General features: G+C 54.7%; 1 protein-coding gene across 4 annotated transcripts in view; it reads right to left on the minus strand.

Moving 5' to 3' along the window:
• Window positions 1-285: 285 nt before the first annotated feature.
• TBC1D2 (TBC1 domain family, member 2) overlaps window positions 286-19,467 on the minus strand; it is a 47,946-nt gene continuing 28,764 nt past the window's right edge. For 2 of the 4 annotated variants that reach the window (XM_012638280.1, XM_012638277.1), the window contains 8 exons: window positions 18,730-19,125; window positions 12,744-12,854; window positions 11,021-11,205; window positions 9,522-9,998; window positions 4,858-4,978; window positions 2,273-2,458; window positions 1,444-1,565; window positions 286-866 (listed from right to left, as the gene is read on the minus strand). In XM_012638280.1, the coding sequence (XP_012493734.1) occupies window positions 659-866; window positions 1,444-1,565; window positions 2,273-2,458; window positions 4,858-4,978; window positions 9,522-9,998; window positions 11,021-11,205; window positions 12,744-12,854; window positions 18,730-19,125 (1,806 nt within the window). In that variant the 3' untranslated portion in view covers window positions 286-658. The remainder of the gene's footprint in view (window positions 867-1,443; window positions 1,566-2,272; window positions 2,459-4,857; window positions 4,979-9,521; window positions 9,999-11,020; window positions 11,206-12,743; window positions 12,855-18,729; window positions 19,126-19,467) is intronic. The other 2 variants (XM_012638278.1, XM_012638279.1) reach the window with 2 other exon arrangements.

Here is a 19,467-nt window from a genome sequence, read left to right on the forward strand (position 1 = left end):
GAACCCCAAAGCTGTGCCAGCACAGTCACATGTTTCGCTGAGAAATGAGTTGCCAAAATCGCTATGCAGCCTTGACCCCTGCCTCAGCCTGCTGAGGATGGACCTGGCAAAGCCTGACCCAGAGAGACAGAAACCCTAAACACTCAGGGCCCCAGCTCCTCGGGGAACCAGGAAGAGGCTGGCCCTGCAGAGACACCCAGAGAAACAGCAGCCAGAGCCATCCTGGGCTGGGAGGCCCTAGGGGTGGCACACCCTGGCACCTTGGGCCCATCCAGGAAAAATTGGTAACTGAGAACTGTTTAAATCCCAAAGCTCGTGAACTATTTCCAACATTTACATTGTTTATATTAATATAACCCAAAGGATGTTCAAGGTTACCCTATAAAGACAGCACTCTTCTTCCTTGTTTACAGCTAAAGTGCTCTGTGTGGAGGCCAGGAAGGGCTGGCATCCCTGGTAAGTGCCCACAAAAGGTAACCCAACCAATGGCTTCACAGCAGACAATGTCCCAATGAGGAGACTGAGGCCTAGAGAGAAGGGACTTGTCCAGGGTCACATGGTGATAGGGCTACCCGGGCTGGACCACTGGTCCATGCCTCACTTCCAGGGGCCTGCCAGCCAAGGGTAAGGAAGGCTTTGGGGAGGGCAGGTGGCCAAGTCAGGCCTCCCCTTCCCCCTCGTCCTCACTGGCACAGCCCTCGGGCACCGCTCTGCCCTGGGACGCCCGCCTCTCCAAGTACTCGGCCTTGAGCCGCTCCAGCTCCCGCAGCTCAGACTCCAGCCTCTCCCGGTGGGCCGTCCGCAGCTGCTGCAGCTGTTTCATGGAAAAGGGGTTCATGTCGTTGAAGGCGATGTTCATCAGCTTCCTGGGGAGAGGGCACGATCAGTCCAGAGCACAGGGCCCACTGGGACATCCCCCCCATGTGGCTGAGCCCCTGGCCCCTGCCCTCAGGGAGGAAGAGGAAACAGTGAATAGGAAGATGATTTCCACCTGGAGTGATCGTGCTGAGGCAGGAGGAAGCTCAAGGCACCTAACCCAGTAGGGAAAGGTTGGTCAGGGAAGGCTTCCTGGAGGAGGTGACACGTGAGCTGAGTTTTAAACAGTGAATAAAAGTTGACCAAGCAAAGAAAATGGTGGTGGTGGAAGTGGCAAGGAGGCATTCTAGGTAGAAAAAACGAAGACAAAAGCCCACAGGTGGAGTTGTTCTAGGAACTCAAATAATTCTACCTTCCAGGATCACAGGCCATGAGTGTTCAGGGTAGGGGAAGGTGGGCAAGAAACGAAACTGCATGGAGGCTTCAAATGCCATGAGGAGGCAGCAGACGGATCACTAAGACAGTAGGACTTCCCTAAAGATTTCTAGGCTGTAACGGGATGATCGGTGTCACTGAAGCGGCGCGTGGGTGGCGGGAGGGCCGGAGGGGACAGGCGAGGGCTCTCACCGGCTGTTGCAGATGGTCTTGGTGAAGAGGCGCAGGTACTGGTAGATCTCCAGGCCGTCCTGCAGCCTCAGGATCTCCTCCTCGTTGTACTTGAAAATGGCCAAGGCATAGCGGAACACCACCTGGGGGCAAAGTGGAGGCTCAGGTGGGGCGTGGGGGGCCAGGCAGGCAAGCCTGAGAGGGAGGAAAGCCCACAGCCCCAGGTGGCATGGGAGTCCCGGGACTGGTTGCAGAGGTGAGGCCTGGAGGCACAATGTGGGGGAGCACAGCTTGAAATGTGGGGATCTGCACTGAGTCCCAGCTCTAGCCTGTCCTGTTGGACCTAATCGGGTTACTGCCATGTCTTTACTGGGGGCTCTGGCAGTGATCAAATCAAAGGACAAATTTGAAGGTACTCTGTGAACTGTGAGGTGGAAACTGGGGTGGTGGGAGGACCAGCCCAGGGCCTCCTGGCAAGGTCAGGGCAGGCCTGGGACCAAACCCAAGCTCCAGCCCCCATTCCAGGGCTTAGTCCAACCAGGAGGAAGAGAAGAAGGGGCCCAGGTGACCAGGGGGCAACGATGGACTAGGGATGTGCCCCCCGATCATGGTCATGCCTCCTCTCCAGGGAAGGGCAATCCCACTTTAGGACCCGTCTTCAGAGGCAGAACCACCAGTGCCTCTCATATGTGCAAAGCACGTCACAGGTTACAAAGCCATGCTCTCGGCAGACCTCAGCCACCCTGACAGGTGAGCACTGTCCTCCTATTCTCCAGGGGCAGAATCAAGCCCCAGAGGGGTGAAGGGACTTGCTCAGGGCCCCCCTGCCAACGCCCTAGCAGCACCCTACCTTGGTCCCCTCGTACAGGAAGGCATCCCAGACCCGGAAGAGGATGTCGCTGATGAGACTGTCTGCAAAGACCACGAGGAACCAGTTGAAGGTGATGAGGGAGAGGTCCACATGGTGCTGCCCCAGGTGGGCCATCAACCTGGGCAGCTTCTCCGAGCAGAGGTCCTGGAGCACCCGCTGGTCCACCTGGAAGCCAGTGAGAGGGCCTGTCACTTGCAGCCTCCCTGCCCGCCCTTCCTACACAGTCGGTCCACACACAACCCGGGAGCTGCTCTGCGTAGGTCCTGCCCTGCCCAGGAGGCCCCAGCACCCGGGGGAGCTAGCGCCCAGCCTGGCTGGGAGGCAGGTGCAGCAGCACATCAGCCCGCTGCTCCCGACACAGGCGAGAGCCATCGAGGCCGCAGCACAGGATTTGCAGGAGGTTAGCGTGGGCTGGCGAGTTCTCAGCCCTCTTGCCCACCTGAACCTTGAGCCAAGCAGGAGCCTGGGGGCCAGGCTGATCCACGTGGCAGTTCAGAGAAGCTGGTCACACACAAAGGCCCTGGGGAAACAGAGCCTTGTCTCTAAGCTTGCATCAGCTGACGGCCACGGCCGCTTCTCTATACTCATTCTGGGCTGGACACAGAAGGCGCTGGGTGGGTGTCTGGGGTGAGGTCCTGGGGCAGGTGTGTGCGGGGCATAATGTCCTGCCACTCTTGGCATTGAAGAATCTTCTCAACGCAGGACACTGCTGGCGATGGTTGCCAGCGACCTCTCCTTGTGGCCACTGTCCCGCCTCCATCCTTGTCTCACTGGACCCGGTTGACTGCTCCCAGCACTGGCTCCTTCCCCGGCTCCAAGACATGGTTCTTTTGTGGTTCTCCTACCTCTGGGATGACCCTGTTTTAGTTTCTTCCTGCTCTTCCTTCCTGGAACTACTGGTTGCTCAGCCCTCTCCCCCAACTTCGGTCCCCTGCAGGCGTTGGCCTCGGCTGTGGCAAACACCCAGCAGCTCCGCTCCCTCCTTACCCAGAACCTGCTCAGCTGTGGAGGCCACGTGTGCAGCTGAAAACCTCCAGTAACTCTCTGAGTCTAAGGTGCCGGCGAACCTACTGAAGGATTTACGAACTGATACGATATCCGAAATTTACTTCGAGATATTCAAAGCAGGAGTGGGTCGAGTATAGATGAAACAACACTGGCCTCCCCATGTCGACAATTATCGAAACCAGGCGATGGACACGTGGAGGTTCGTGATACTATTTTCTCTATTTTTTTAACTGTGGGATAGTTTCCATAATAAAAAAATGAAAGAAAAAAACCCCAAACCCTACCCCATTGCTTATACAACACACCTCAATTTCATAATTGTTAAGATGTGAACATAAAACATGATACGTTTCCCAGCCTGCCTTGCAACCAGGGCGGCCACGAGACACAGTTGTGACCAGTCAGATGGAAGTGGAAATTGCCGGGCGGGGGAGCCAGCTCCTGCTGTTTGCCCCTCTGCTTCTTCCAGCCCAGGCCACGGCCACAGTGCCAGAGCGGGTGCGGCCATCTTGTGACCACAACGCAACGGGCATGAGGATGACGGCCACATGCCAGGGATGGCAGAGCAGGGAGCTGGAAGGAGCCTGAGGCCTGACGGCACTGAGGAGTGGGTCCTGCCTTGTCTTTATCTGAGAAAAATAATCCCCCACTGAAGCCACTGTTAGCTTGGGCTCCCCTTCCGTGAGGCCAAATGAATCTTTACCTGCTTCAGTACCTCTCTGCTGATGACTCCAAAGTCCCGATTGCTCCCCCAGCTCCACACCTGAACACCCACCATCCCCCGACCTCCCTGCCCAGGTGGGCGTCCCAGAGGGAGGAGTCAGTATTAGGAGAAAAGGCTGGGTGGCCAGAGAGTAGCTGATGGGTTTGGGGCTGGGGAGTGAGAAGGCCTCTCTGTAGAGCAGAAGGTGCTGACGCAGTAGGAACGCGGCAGGGGGTGGTGGGAGAGGATGGAGAGTCGGGGTGGTGGGGTTTGAAATGTTTGTGCATTTACGGCTCTTAACAAGCCCATGGAGAAACTTTATTCCCATTCAAAAGTGGGCCAGCTTGGGGTTCAGGGAGGTGATGTCACTTGCCACGGCCACACAGCTGGTCAGTGGAGGGGTAGGGGGTGTGAAGCCAGCTCTGCCTGTGCTCCGAGGACAGCGAGGCGGTGATGAGATGATGGAGGCAGCCGTGCTTCTCGGTAGACAACGAGGAGCGTATATAAGTCAGCACCATCGCCTCCCGCCCTCCCAGCCCCATCGCCCATCTACCTGACCTCTGTCTTGAAATTCTTCACTGGCAGATAGCAAGTGACGCTAGATTTCCTTCTCCTCCCCGCCCCGGGAAACCCACTGTTTCTAATGACATGATGTCACCACTAGAATAGCAGCAGTCTAGCCCAACAATTCTAAAGGCTGCCAGCTCACTGGAACTTCCCAGGAGTCCCAGAGAGGGTTATCGGCTCACAGCACAGAGGGAGAAGTGGAAGCCTAGAAGATTCCCTGGCTTGTAGGAACAACTCGGGGGCACTGTCCTGCACGGCCGCCAAGTCCCCTCCCTATCCCGCTCACCTGGGATGCCATCAGTGTCTTGCTGTAGTAATCGGCTGGCATTATGGTCTCCACAATGGCCACCAGGCACCAGAAGGCACTCTCTTCCTCGTCTAGGACCAGCAGAGCGATGGCCGCCAGCCTGGAGTGGGAGGGAAGGAGCCCTGGTGTGACCCACACAAGTCAGAGCCCTGCCAGGCAGTCCATGACAGAGGTGGCTCACTGGGTCCCAGGGGTAAGTCCTTCTATACAAGCAGCAGTCCAACCCCACTCCCCACTCCCTAACCAGGCGGGTGTTCCTGGCACCTGCAGTGAGATGAACACTCTTTCGGGGTAGATGACCCTGGCGATTTCCAGAGCAATGGGGACCATTTCAAAGCAGGGGGTCTGGAGTCAGCTTGCCTGGGTGTGAGTCTTGGTCTTGCTGCTTCCTGGGTGACCTTGGGCAAGTTACTTAACCTTTGAGCCTCAGCCTCCTCACAATAATCCCAGGACTATTGTGAGGATGAACGGAGTTCATTTAGTGCCCAGCACAGCACCGGAAACATAGTGTTCTCTTACAAATGTTAGCTGTCCTCGCCTTGATAATCACAGGCTTTGAGACCTCGGCAAGCACACTCACCTCTCTGAGTCTGCAAAGCGAGACTAACGACATCTGCCCCGCAGGCTCGGAGTGAGCAGACGGACCCACAGTGCCTTGCTCACTGGCCTATACCAGGTGCTCAGTGCGCCTAGTTCTTTTTCTCCTCTACTTCTCCGCCCCTCAAAGTTCTCATGAGGCTCTAATGAGATCATGGGTGAGAAAAAGAACCCCCCAGGGCTGAGCAGGGAAGTCTTCCTGGGAGAAGTGCTGTTGTCTCTCCTTCTCCCATCTTCCCTGGCAGCTCTCAGCCACGGCCAATCCAAGAACACGTTTCCCAAGATGCTAAGTGAACACAGGGTCCCATATTCAAAGACATGTGGGGGATGCCGCACGTTCCAGCCCCCTCTTAGAGGCTCACGACGTGCACTGTCCTAGTAAAGCCTCTGAGAAACCCTGCAGTGACAAAGCCCCGGGTGACTGACTCTACCTAACCCAGGGCTGCCCAGTGGGCCGCGGAGGTCCTTCTGTGCGCTGCGCCCACCGAGGCCTAGGGATCCAGTACTCAGGGCAGCCTCAGGGAGGTGTCGCTTTACAGCATTTGAAGCCTCAGACTCTCTGTGCATGTAAAGAGCATATTTCATAGTCCAGATATTTATCCTTCTCTGGGTTCTCACTGGATTGGATTCATGATCTCCACCTTCTTCTGAGGTTCATGACTCTTAGAAACAGGGTCAAATCTCAAAAGACAAGAAAATAAATCCCTTCTCTTTCTCCGGTAGATTGGGAAGGAATTTCTCTCCACTCTGGCTCAAATATTTGTACAAACCTTCAGGAGTCTGAGCTGAGTGGGTGAAGAGAAGAATAGTCACAGAACTCCTTGGAAATAGGAGGCTCTGCCCTCTCAGAGCTGCAGGGGAGGGAACCTCCAGAATCACTGAGTTCAAGGATAGCAAATGTGAGGTATTCTAGCCACCACTCTCTTTGTCTGTGCCCAGAGCAGACATAACCAATAGATCACGGCAACATTCCCTTTGTCTATGCCCAGGGAAGACGTAACTAATTGGTCATGGCACTCTTTCCCCCTGGTCCGGAGGCTGCCTCAGAAAATCACTCAAGACAAGGCTCCAGGTAGCTGCCTCCTACTCGTCATTTCTGGTTTGAACAAACTCCTTATTGCACTGATGGGAAAACCAAGGCCCAGAAAGCAGAAGTGACTTGCTCAAGATCACAGTCTGCTGGTGGCAGGGTGGAAACAGAACTCAGCACTCCCAAAGTCCAGGCTGGTGCTCTCCATCCTCCCAACCCTGTTCCCCCTGAGCCTCAGGATGTCCTCAGTCTAGGAGTTGGCTGCCAGCATTGGTTTAGACTTCTGCACACACTAAAAGGTCCATTATCCGAGGCTGGGTGCTAGGGCTTACTAACTAACTGCTCAGGCTACAGCAGTACTGCAAGCAGGCCTGCAAAGGAGGGAGCATGTCAATGAGGGCAAGAAAACACTACTTTTTTTTTTTTTTTTTGAGACAGAGTCTCACTGTGTTGCCCGGGCTAGAGTGCCGTGGCGTCATCCTAGCTCACAGCAACCTCAAACTCCTGGGCTCAAGTGATCCTCCTGCCTCAGCCTCCTGAGTAGCTGGGACTACAGGCATGCGCCACCATGCCTGGCTAATTTTTTCTATATATTTTTAGTTGTCCAATTAATTTCTTTCTAATTTTAGTAGAGACGGGGTCTTGCTCTTGCTCAGGCTGGTTTCGAACTCCTGAGCTCAAACAATCCGCCCGCCTCGGCCTCCCAGAGAGCTAGGATTACAGGCATGAGCCACCGCGCCCGGCCAAGAAAACACGACTTTTAAAGAATTGCACTTATTTTTACAAGGAAATAGCTTTAAAATTTTTGCTGTAAATTAGCATTAGACCATTACTATGATAACTGTCACTGTCTAAACAGGCTGGATTTGTTGCCTTGGAAGCAGTCTGTCATCTTGAGACACCACACATGCAGTTCTAACGGCCACCACTAGATGGCAACTAAGACAAGTGCAGGGCCTGCAGGCTTGAGTTTGGGGCCAATACGCTGCACATGTGAGCAGGCTTGCTGTTACAATAACGTTCTATTTTAAGCCATCACATATTTACATAAATACCAATTATCTGTGCTTGCATATCAGATTTAAGCAAAAACAGCATTCAGAGAAAGAGATTTAAAAAACGCCCTCTGGGTATTTTCTGCCTCTCTTGGTCTCAGTTGTCCCTAGATCCCCTTCTGCGGCCTGTGTGCTACCTCTTTCCACACAAGGAGAAGTTTCTCTCTTTCTGCGAGGCTGTCGCAAGTCCCCCTCCTGCTATAGGATTTTCCCCTACCCCTACAGCACAGACTTAACTCCAGAGCAGCTCTCACAAAGGTTACGCCTATGCAGGAAAAAGGGCTTCTGGGAGGCCTTGGCACACCCTCTGCCACTGCTGCCATTCTGAGTGAGTGTTGGGGTTTGGTAGTTGGCTTGGCCACCATGTGTGGTGAGGCGCTGGGCCCTCTAGTGTCATGTGGACAATGGGGCAACCAATGCCCACCTCACCGGGTTTTCGTGAGGATAAATGGCATCAGGTATGCTAAGCACCTGGCCTCCAAGAGGCCCTCATCAAGCGTTACTTCCCACCTGACCTTTGCATGAAATGTAAAAATTTTTGTTCATACTAATTGCATAGCTTCCAGCTGCTTTATAGCTAATGTTAAAGAGGCTTTGCAAATTTTGTCCCTTCTGGATTTTAACATGTTCAAACAGATAAAAAGTGCACAGGCTTTTGCTTGGCTGCTGAATGAATGAAATTTCTACAGGTATCACCTGTAGCAGACATTTAGAGTAGCATGAAATCCGAACACAATTTCTAAGGAGGCTTAGACCGAGAGGCATCATGGTTGGAGTTTAACTCTTTTAAGTCCCAGTAATTGTATATATGCATGCTCAATTTCACCTAATTTTAGGCTGGAAAAAATATCTACCCTTGAGAACCATTCAAATTTGAGTGAGAACAATTTGAATGTTTATTCCGTGTTAAATAACTGTCACACACCATTTAGTCTGAAAAAAGAGCAGAATGGCTTATGTAAATTTTACCTGAGTGTATGTGTGTTTAAATTAGATTGAGTCAAAACTTGCTCTGGGAAATATTTCAGACTATGCAACCTCTACTGAGATACCCGGGGCATCCAGGACAGTCCCCTGCAGTCTTGGAGGGGACAGCCCTACAAACCAGGTGACATCATCTACTACTCCCAATCCCTTCCTCCCTCCCCTGCTGAATGCACCAGAAATGGAAATTATTCCAGGCTGGGCCATTCAGATTCCTTCTTTGGGGAATTCAGGACTGGGACACAAGGTTTGAGTGTGTGAGGGATGGGGTGAGAAGATTCGCTGAAAGATCTCATTCAGGGGCTGAGGTCTCCATTCCAGCAACCGTGATGGGCCCTAAACATCCCAAAAATGAGTGGGCAGAGGCTGGTTTGCTGAGAGAGAAGGAAGCAGGCATGTAGAGTGAGGGAGAGGCCAGAGACCATGTAGCCGCTGAGAGGGCTGCAGACAAGTGCCTTGGTGCTGTACGTCCTGAGGGGATGGCATTCCCAGGGACTAGGTATGAAGGCTGCCCCTGGGGCTGCTGGACAGAGCAGTTGCCTTCCTTCCAATGACCAGCTGGTCCTCAGCTCAATTTTCTTTTCCTGGCTTGTGTGAGCTCCCTCTGTAACATTTACAAACTCCCTTTTCCTTGTGCTCCACTGAGGAGGTTTCATTTAAAGCAAATGATTCCAGCAAATGACCCCTACCGTTCTGCAATATGTGAGCCAGGCCATGCACTATATACTCCAGCAGACCATTCACGATGCTTTCCATGTGAGTTGCACCTCCCTGAGCACAGATCAAAGGAGAGAGCATGGGACAGGGGGCCTCGCCCATCTCTGTCTTGAACATGTCCTCTCACCTGCCTGTCCCCATTTGTCCAGTGGGGACCAAGCATCCTGGGCTCACGTCTCGGGGTTCTTGGGAGGCTCCAAGAGACAGAGCAGTGCTCTGAAAGGTAAGGGCCACGCCCTTACTAGGCTATAGCTGCTCACCTGTTCAGGCCCTGGCAGTAGCCGATGGTGGGGTTCTGCCAGGAGAAGGCCAGCAGCACCCGGCGGAGCTTGTTGGGGAAGCTGGAGGTGGGACAAGTGAAGTGCTTGTTGTTGGGGAAGGTACGGTTCAGGTCCAGCTCGATCTGGCGGGCAGCAGGGTGCTTGCTGGCCTGGCTCCGGCTCAGCAGCTCCTGGTAGCAGCCGGGAGTGTGTAGGTGCTGGGTGCGGCGGTGCACCAGCCACTTCCAGACGCGTGGGCGGTGTTCGTGGGGCACTCCTGCCCGCAGCAGCTGCTTGAGCTCGGCCGAGGGCACGAGCTCAGCCAGGGCAGCCCAGCGTTCCCGCAGCGGCCGCTCCACAGCCTCGAGGGACAGCAGGTAGTGGGAGTGCACCTCCAGCGCCTGGATCTTGGCCAGCAGCTTCAGGTCTTCTACCTCGTAGTCGGGCACCCTCAGGAAGCCATATTCATCATACTCACTGCCAAAAAAAAGCCCACCTTAGCAAAGCCTTGCAGAGCCCTGCCCCAGATAAGGGGCAGTGGGAGGGAGGAGGACCCTGGGCCAGGTTCCTGCCCTGGCTTCGTGGAAGGTTAGCCATGCAGCTCAGGACACATGACTTCAGTTCTCCCAACCTCAGTTTGCTCATCTGTGTAATGGGTGTAGGAACCCCTGCTCTGCCTCATGAAGACCCAGTGAGATCCTCTGTTGTAAGCTGCTGGGGCCCCAGATAGCGCCTGGTACACAGTAAGTGCTTAAGAGGTATTCACTCACTCATTCTGTGCAAATATAAACAACCCTCTTATTATTCCACGCAGCCTTAGGCCCAAGGAGTCCTGCACTGCTAACACAGAACCCACTTACCACAGCCGCTAAGCCCAAGGATGGATGGGGGACAGACAGCACCAATGACAAGCAGAGGTGGGACAGCTGGGGACTCATTCCAGATGGCCTTTCACATTTATTCAACATTTATTCATCCCTACTATGTGCCCTGCATGTGCCATCTCATTTAATCCCAATGATCCTGCAAAGCAGGGCTCTTAGCCTACATCTATGGAGACTGAGTATGAGGCTCAGAAAGGTAAAGAGACTTGTCCAAGGTCACACAGCAAGGGAGCCAGGTCTGGCTTCAGAGCCTGGGCTCCTGCCACTGGGCCACCCAGCCTCCAGGGGCCTTCGAGCACAGCCACGCTCCTTTCCGTCATGTTTAACCACTGTGTCCACTGTGCTCAGAAAGGGCTTGGCGCAGAGGCGGCAGCGGCTTGTGTCCCCTCCTCCCCTGACAAACACGTCTGTGCGACCTGGACGAGTGGGAAAAGCGGGGCCCTGCAGGCAGCCCTGTGTCTGCGCTGACGTGCTGTCTGCCACGGCAAAGGGCTGCCTCCTCTGAGCCTGCACGGCCTCCGCTGCGACCACACGCCCGGGGATCCGGAGGTCAGAGGCGGTAACAGCTATGTGGTGCTCGCACACGGCCAGCAGGGACCGGCCACCTGGGCTCACCTGATGGGGCTCATCTCCACGCCGTCAGAGGCCTCGCCGGCTTCCCACTGCAGCGCCTCCTGGGTGAGCTGCCTCAGCAGCTCCACGCACTCGCTGGCCTCGGCCCCCACGGCCTCCTGCAGCCTTCGCAGCCCCGCCAGGTACTTGCTCTCCACCTGGCAGTTCCTGGCTTGCAGATAGGCGCACTGCAAGAGGGAGAGGCACGCTGGTCAGGCCACCTGGTTGGGCCTGGGCTGCCCCACAGCTTTAGGGCAGCACTACCCTCGTGTGCCCTGACTCCCAAATCCCACCGCTTTGTACAAGGGAAGGGAGATGGGCCTTGAATCCAGTGGTTTCCAGCAAGGCAGGCAAGAGGGGACCAGGCCCAGGGCTGGAGCTGGTTCGGAAGAAAGAGGGGAAGGGTGCACAGGGAGAATACAGGCTCTTGCATGGCCTACAGTACCATCCTGGTTCAGCCACGGCTAGCTGTGTGACCTGTGGCAACTTACATAACCTTAGTTCATCCATCTGTAAAATGGGGCTAATACAGAGTCTGCCTCAGGATTCTGGCAAAGATCAGAAGAGCTGATATATGAAAGCTCTTCCCAGGGGAGCTGGCACAGAGCAAACTCTCTGTGGGTAGAGTGACAGAGCATTTGCCCAGGGGATGGACACTGCCCTTGTGCCCTTGCTGCCACCATGTGGGCTCTTTCTGTTCCTCCAACACATCACATCCCCCCGACTTCAAGGCCTTCATGCATGCACCCACCCTCTTCCCTTGCCTGGGACGCTTCCCACCACATGCCCCGCTCCCTTGAACTTTTGTGTTTCTATTTATACAAGCTGGACGGTGCCAGGCAGTTCAGGCCACCTCCTTGTTTTCTTTTTGTGAGATGGGGACAGTAAAAATTTGCTTAATGACCCCTGGGCCGCCCTGGCTCCTGTCTCATCCTGGGGTGGCGGGAGGTGGGGGGACCTTAGGGTCAAGGCTGCAATTCTGCTGCACCCCTGCCCAGGTCACCAACTCCAAGCCATCCTCTGTCCTGCCTGTCCTGCCTGGTTCCCATCTCTCTCACCAGGGCTCTTCCTGAGTCCTGTCACCCACACCCTCCTCAGGGACTCCTGCTATAGACTCCAAACAGGCCCACCCCCTTCCAGGCCCACCCACCCCACGCAGTCACAGCAGTCTTCTCCTCCACTCTAAATCCTTCAACAAGTCCCAGTTTCCTCCGAGTAAGCTCCAAACTCCTCAGCTCCAGCCTCACGTCTCTCCCTCCCCAGCCCTGCTCCCCGCCTCAGGCTGCAGGTCTTTACTACGCTGTCTCTCTTCCTCCAAGCCCTTTCTCCATGGGTTGCCTGGATAACACTAACTCTCAGGACTTAACTCAGAAGGCACCTCTTCCAGGAAGCCCTCCCTGACTTTCCTTCCTCCCTGGGGGCCCTATTCATCTGGATGAATACGGAGAGCCCTATTCATCTTGCTCATGTTCAACTCCCTCACTAGTCTGCCCCTCCTTGGGGGCAGGAACCAGGCTTACTGGTCTCTGCACCCACAGCCACCGAGTGAACACTGCCCAGTGAACACTGCCGAGCAGACAGAAGAACTGACACGGGCCCTGCTCACAGGGGCTCAGTCCAGAGGGGATGCAGACAAGTGATGAGGAGAGTGAGACGGGGCGGGCAGTGTGCGACCAGATGGGTGGCCGGGAATGCAGACGGCCCGGGCGGGGCTCCCAACTCGCACCTTCATCAGGAGGGCCTTCTCCTTCTCCGCCACCTTTCTCCAGATCTTCGTGACCTGGTGGATCTCGGAGTTCAGGAAGCGGTTCTGGGTCCGGTAAGCTTCCATGTCATCCTGGAGAAGAGAGTACAGCATCTTATGAGTTGTACACAAACACCTCCCTGGTCTTGGGGGGTCACACCCTCAAAGGAGCTGTCAAAGCCTCCTTTAGAAATTTCCAATAATGGCAACAGAAAAGGAAGTCTGAAAGAAATAGAATTACCCATGGCCCCCTTCTCTATTCCTGATGTCAGCATGATGTGGTGGAGAGAGTGCTAGGCCTGACTTCAAGCCCTGGGTCCGACAGCCTGGCTGGGAGGACTAAGGCAGGACACTGAACCACTCTGACCCTCTGTTTCCTCATCTGTAAAAGGGGGAAGTACCAAGTACCCTACTGGGCAGCTGGGAGAGTAAATGAGATAATGTGTGATAATACTAAGTACAGGAATCAAAACATAACAACTGCTCAAGCAGTGTTTGTTTTTAAAATCAACCTATTTTATCATATATTTACAATCATACTGTGGACATGTTTTTACTCAGTGTCACTATGTAAATGCTCCTCTCTGTTGCCACAAGTTTCCCAATGATCTTTTCTGATGTCTGAGGATGATTCTATTGGGTGAGTTTGCCATAACTTACCTATAATCCTTTTGCCATTGCTTTTTTAGTTTGAGCCCTGGGTGTTTTCAGTTGGCTTTTAGTTATGAATAATGGTGTGATGAACATCTCCGAGTTTTCCCTTTGTAAGATGTCTCGTATGAGGGAGTGAGCTGCCTTGCTGCTGGGGCATACAAGGAGAAGCTGGACAAGCACTGGGAAGGTTCAAGCAGGGACCTGAGCCTCAGAGAAGGATCAACTACAACAAGAGCTCTCAATCTTTATTCTGCTGGGGTGGATACTACAGAAGCCATTCAGTCACATGATACGTGCTCACAGCTATAGTGAATGATTCCAGGGTATCTACTGGCTGAAACGTAACCCCTTTCTCTCCCACTCTGAAAAACGTGCTGGGCTGTAGGTGAGTGCAAGAGGTGCTGTAGCAGGGATGACCTTGGACAGGCCCTGATTTATCTGGAAATGCAGAACATCACACCATGTGTCCACTGCCTACAGGCAGTCCTGGCCCCCCCACCGGGTGGGTCTTCACTCTGGCCAAGATGATCCCCAAGGTCCTCCCAGCCCAGAAGCTCCAATGCATGCCCAGGGTCTGCTGCCCTCCACCTAGACGCCGACCTGCTGAGAGGGCCTGTTCCCAGGGCTCCTGTGGCTGGAAATGAACGGCCCAGGCTGACCTCATCTTGTGGCCTCTCACCACTCAGTGGGGCTCCCGTGGTGCCTAGGCCAAGAGGCTGTGCTCCAGCTAAGCGTGCCTTCTGCTCTCTCCTGGTTGGACCCAGGCAGTTCCAGCTCCCTGGCCCCGTCCCCTTCTTCTCCAACCACGTCGCTGCCCCAGATCAAAACCCAGGCTCTCTGCCTCTCAGAAATGCTGTCCGTGTGTGCCAGTGCTCTTCCGGGCAAGTTTCTGCCTGCTTCCCCTGGGACTCCCATTTCCTCGTGCTTATGTGGCAGGGGCGGGGAGACTGGCGGTACAAGGACCAACCTCCTGTGGTTCAGGATTCTCCAGGACCACTCCCTGCTCCCAGGAGAGACTTACATTTCAGTGCCTGGAGATTTAGAAAACTCATGAACACAGAGGCTGCGAGGCTCCCTGCATCACCCTGGCATCACCTCATGACACTATACTCTGAGCACATTATCTCGTTTAATCCTCCCAGCAACCCCGGAAGGAATGCCTTTTATGGCTCTTGGGAACACAGATGTGGTCTCAGAGACTCTGAAAGGGGAAGCAGCTTGCCCAAGGCCACACAGCCAGTATAAGGCAGAGGGCGACTGAGCCTAGGTCCATTTGCTTCTGAAGTCCCAACCATGGGACTTCCTGCCAGGCACCCTCTGAGCTCCCTCGCAGCTGGAACCCACCGGGATGCCAAAACTCTAGTCCCCACCCTTCAAGGGTTGTCCTTTGAAGCCTCCTTGCTGAATGCACGTGGGCTTGTGTGGCCTCTCCCACTCGGCAGACAGCATGATAACAGCACATCGAAGACGATGCTGGCATTGCCTGGAGGTCGGGGCAGGGACGCTGGGGCCGCGCTGCCCGGATGCAAATCCTGTCTTAACCACCGAGTCCCTGGACAAGTCACTTTACCTTTCTGTGCCTCAACCCTCATCTGGAAAATGAGGATGAAAACAGCACGACATCAAGGGGTTGCTAGGGGAGTCACCTAGTTGATATACGCAAAAGGGTTAGAAGGTGGCCGGCATGTGGCAAGTGCAGTGTGCGTGTCCTCTCCCTCACTGAGCTCTCCCCCATTTCCCACACTGTCCCTCCAGGTCATTTGCCCCCCTGCTGCTGCAACTCTTCCAAAGCCTGGGAAAATGCAACGAGCCCCCCGGCAAGGGAGGGAAGGATCTGCCATTACCTGAGTTCCTGCTGTGAGCAGGCCCATCACCCTGGCATTGGTTATTTTGTTCAATTTAATCTTTACCACCGTGCTGCGGATAAGAAGTAAAGGACTACAATTGCCATTCCACAGATGAGGAAACAAGCCCAGAGAAGGTAAGTTCCCCTCGGTCCGGGCTGGCAGGGAGCCAGGATCCAAAGCCAGCTGTGTGCAGCCACGGCTGGTGCTCACCGCTAAGCAACAGCCCCGACTCCAGCACTGGAGACTGCGCCAGACACTTCAGGTCCTGCCTCCCTGTTACCACCCCAGGCCTGGAGTTGCTCTTGGGTATTCCCAAGGCTTTGGAAAGAAGGCTTTTGTCACCTAAGGTACCCTGCTCCCAGCCCCAGGGAAGGCACACACATGCCAGACAGGGAGGCGGATGTGACTGCCCCTTCCCATTCAGCTCATGGCCCTACCTTGAGTGCTCTTCTTGGCTCAGAACTGTAGGGAGGAAAAAGAGAAATCTCAGAGAAGAGAAAAGTCACATGACAGTCACCAGTGGAACAATAAAAAGGAAAACACAGCAGAGAAGGGGGACAGGCGAGAGGAGAGCCTGCCTGCCTGCCTTTGCAGGGATCAGGAACCTGGAATTCTCTGGGACGTGCCCGTGGACGAGGCCCTGTGCTCGAGTGTGGAAGGCAGTGGCCTGGCGTGGGAGGCCCAGCTGTAGCTGCAGCCCTGCCGCCCGTGCTGCCTGGCCCTGGGTCAGTCCTTCCCTCTCCCCAACTCAGCTGTCCCTGCCGGAAAATGAGGGAGCAGACGAGATTGCCCAGTCCTCCCAGCTTTGATATTCAAGAGGTCAATGATCCTATTTCCAAAACGACAGTCTCAGTAACAAGGGGGCATTTCCCTAAAGTTGGGTGTCCTCACTCACAGGGCGAGCAAGAAACGTGAACACTCTCTCTCCAAACTGAAAGACAATGGAGGTTTGATGAATCTTCTAAAAGCTAGAAAATAAGGAACACCAAGTACATACAACTCTTCCAAGCACAAAACACTGGGCCTCCGAGGAGCACGTGGAAATGTATGTTTGGTTAATGTGAATCCACACCCGGAGTCTCCTCATATCTGGCTTTGCTGATAAAATATTATAAATTCCTGAGCATGTAAATTCAGGGACACACTCAGTCTCCGAGGTGAGCCCACGATTACAATCAGCTCTCTGGGCAGTCTGGAGCCACCCGGCTGACCTATTTCTCTGACCTCTACATCCCGGCCACTCTACTGGGTCTTGAATAGTGGATTCCAGCAGGATGGGCGGAGAGAAGAGGAAGGCTCTGGGCTGGCGCAGGACAGGTGGGAAGCAGTGCTCACTGCCTGCCGTGCGGAGGACTGGTAGCTCTCTGACAACACCTAGCTCCGTCTGCCTTTGAAAGGTTTGGTTTTGTTTTAACCCAAAAGAATCTCTGATTTCAGACTAAATAAGGGAAAAGATTCAGCAACTGGTTATGTGGTTTTTCAGTGTTTGCTGAAACAAAGGGAAGGGGACCTGGGTTTCGTGTCCTCTTCCTTTATCCTTCTAACAACCCTGTGAGGCAGGACCGGTTGGGCCCTTTTATACAGAGGTGAGATAACTTGCCCAGGGTCACATAGCTAGTAAGACACGAGCCCGTGTGGCTGCAAAGCTTGGGCAGTGGCCACTGGTCAGAGCTGCCTACTGAGAGCTTTTCTCCCAAAAGCTTCCTGATTTCTTTTTTCTTTTCTTTCTCCACCTCCCACACCCAGCAGTTCCTTGATACCGCAGCACAGGAGTTCCCAAGATTATATGTAGGCATGGACGGTCACGTGTGGCTTAATGACAGGGATCTGCTCTGAGAAATGCATTGTTGGCCAATTGTGTTGTTGTGCGAACACCATAGAGTGGACTTACACAGCCCTAGGTGGTGTAGCCTACTGCATACCTAGGCCTATTGCTCCTAGGCTACCACCCTGTCCAGCATGTCCCTGTCCTGAACACGGGAGGCAAGGATAACACGGTGGTATTTGTGTATCTAAACACATCTAAACATAGAAAGGGCAACGTGTATGCTACAATGTTACAATGGCTACCATGTCACTAGGTCATAGGAACTTTACAGCTCCTTTATAATCTCATCGACCAAAACACCACTGTGGGCCGGGCGCGGTGGCTCACGCCTGTAATCCTAGCTCTCTGGGAGGCCAAGGCGGGTGGATTGTTTGAGCTCAGGAGTTTGAAACCAGCCTGAGCAAGAGTGAGATTCCGTCTCTACTAAAAATAGAAAGAAATTAATTGGACAACTAAAAATACATAGAAAAAATTAGCCGGGCATGGTGGCGCATGCCTATAGTCCCAGCTACCCGGGAGGCTGAGGCAGAAGGATTGCTTTAGCCCAGGAGTTTGAGGTTGCTGTGAGCTAGGATGATGCCATGGCACTCTAGCCCGGGCAACACAGTGAGACTCTGTCTCAAAAAAAAAAAAACAAAAAAAAAACAAACACCATTGTGCAGTGCATGACTGCACATATGTGGCTCTGAATGGCAGGGTCTAGGGCAGGACTGCCCTGGTTACATGACTGCTCTAGGCCCCGTGGGGGCAGGGAGCGCCCTCCCCAGCCTCGGGCCTCCGGGTGGTGCAGCTCCTGTCAGCACCATCTAGAAAGGAGGCTGCAGCCCACAGCAGGTGACATGCCTCAAGTAAAGTTCCTGCCCCTGTGGTGCCACTGGTCCCTGTGAGACACGGCAGCCTGCGGAGAGACAGGGACAGAGTCGGGGAGGGAAGGGGGAGTAGGGTGGCGGCAGTAGCCAGGAGAGGCAGCAGAGCAGGCAGACTCGTCGGTGGATCTGAGCCTCCCCTAATTCCAGCTCCCCACCTTCCTCAGCACATGACCTTGGGCAAGATCCTTAACCTTTCCCAGCCTCAAAATTTGCATCTGTAGAGTGGGGCGCAAACAAGTGACTGCCTCCTAGGGTTGAAGCAAGGACTAAAGGAGAGGACACAAGTAGAGCACTGAGGACAGGGCCTGGCACGCGGTAAACATTCCGTAAGTTCTATAAACGGGAGCAGAGATTATTGCCATTACCGTGAGCAAGCCCCAGCCAGCTGCAGGTCACTGGTACTGTGTGCAGAAATGCTGGTGGGGGGGTCACCCTGGGGGTCGTGGGGGCATCGGGATGGTAGTAAAGGAGGCTGACCGGCCAGACCCCAGACTCAGCTGGTCTTGGGCTCTTTCATCTCTACCTTGATACTCTAGAGACAGCCTTACTTTTCAGCAGGCCAGGACATCAAGGTCAAACGGCACTGGGCTTTCTGGCGAAGAAAGTGAGGAAGCATAGAGTAGTGCTTCCACGAACACCCAAGTCCAGTGTGCATCGTCCAGGATAAAGGGCCATCCTCACACCACCTAGAGAACCCTAGGGTGGACAGCACACCCCTCCCGAGGACCCAGGGGAGGACTGGCGCCAGGCCCCGGAGGCAGGGCCCCTACCTTCAGGTGCTCTAGCCTCTCCTGCTGGCTCAGGAAGTCCCTGTCAGCAGCGTCAGCGGGGACAGAGGGCTGGTCAGGGGGGCGTATGAAGTCCCGGGTGACCTTCTCAGAGAGCTGGCAGATGACCTGCTGCTTGGCCTGGTTCTTGTCCATGAGCAGCTGCACGTGCTGCTGCAGCTCCTGCACCTGCCGCTCCCGCAGGCTGGCCGTGTGCGCCAGGCTCTCCCGCTCCTGCTCCAGGGCCTCCACCCGCCTGCTCAGCTCTGCGATCTGCCGCACTTTGTGCCGCACCAGCTCCAGCCGGTCCTCGTCCGCGGCCGCCGCCAGGTATGCGCTGGACGCCCTCTTCTCCTGCTGGGCGGCCTCCAGCGCCTTGTGCAGGATCTTCACCAGCTCCTGGGCAGGGACAGGGAAGCGTCTTGTGAGCGTGGGGAAGGCCCGTTAGATGCCAGAGGCGGGGCGTGTGTTATCTCCAGTTCTCCTGGCCACCCTGAGAGGTGCCCAGCGGCACCCGGGGCGCCTCATCCCGACATTCACTTCTCCTTTCTCTGTTCAAGAGGGTGTTGGCTGGGCCCCGGGATCCCCAGCTCAAGACTCCATTTCCCAGCCAGTCACAGCTGGGTGTGGCCAAGTGCCTATTCTGCCTAAATGGGAAATGAAAAGTGATGCGGGCAGCTTTTAAACCACCGGGCCCACACTCCCCTGGCCCAGCTCCCTTTGCTTCTGGCTGGGAAGTGG

This window comes from Propithecus coquereli, unplaced genomic scaffold, assembly GCF_000956105.1.
Source record: "Propithecus coquereli isolate 6110/MARCELLA unplaced genomic scaffold, Pcoq_1.0 Scaffold128, whole genome shotgun sequence".
NCBI classification, from domain to species: domain Eukaryota; kingdom Metazoa; phylum Chordata; class Mammalia; order Primates; family Indriidae; genus Propithecus; species Propithecus coquereli.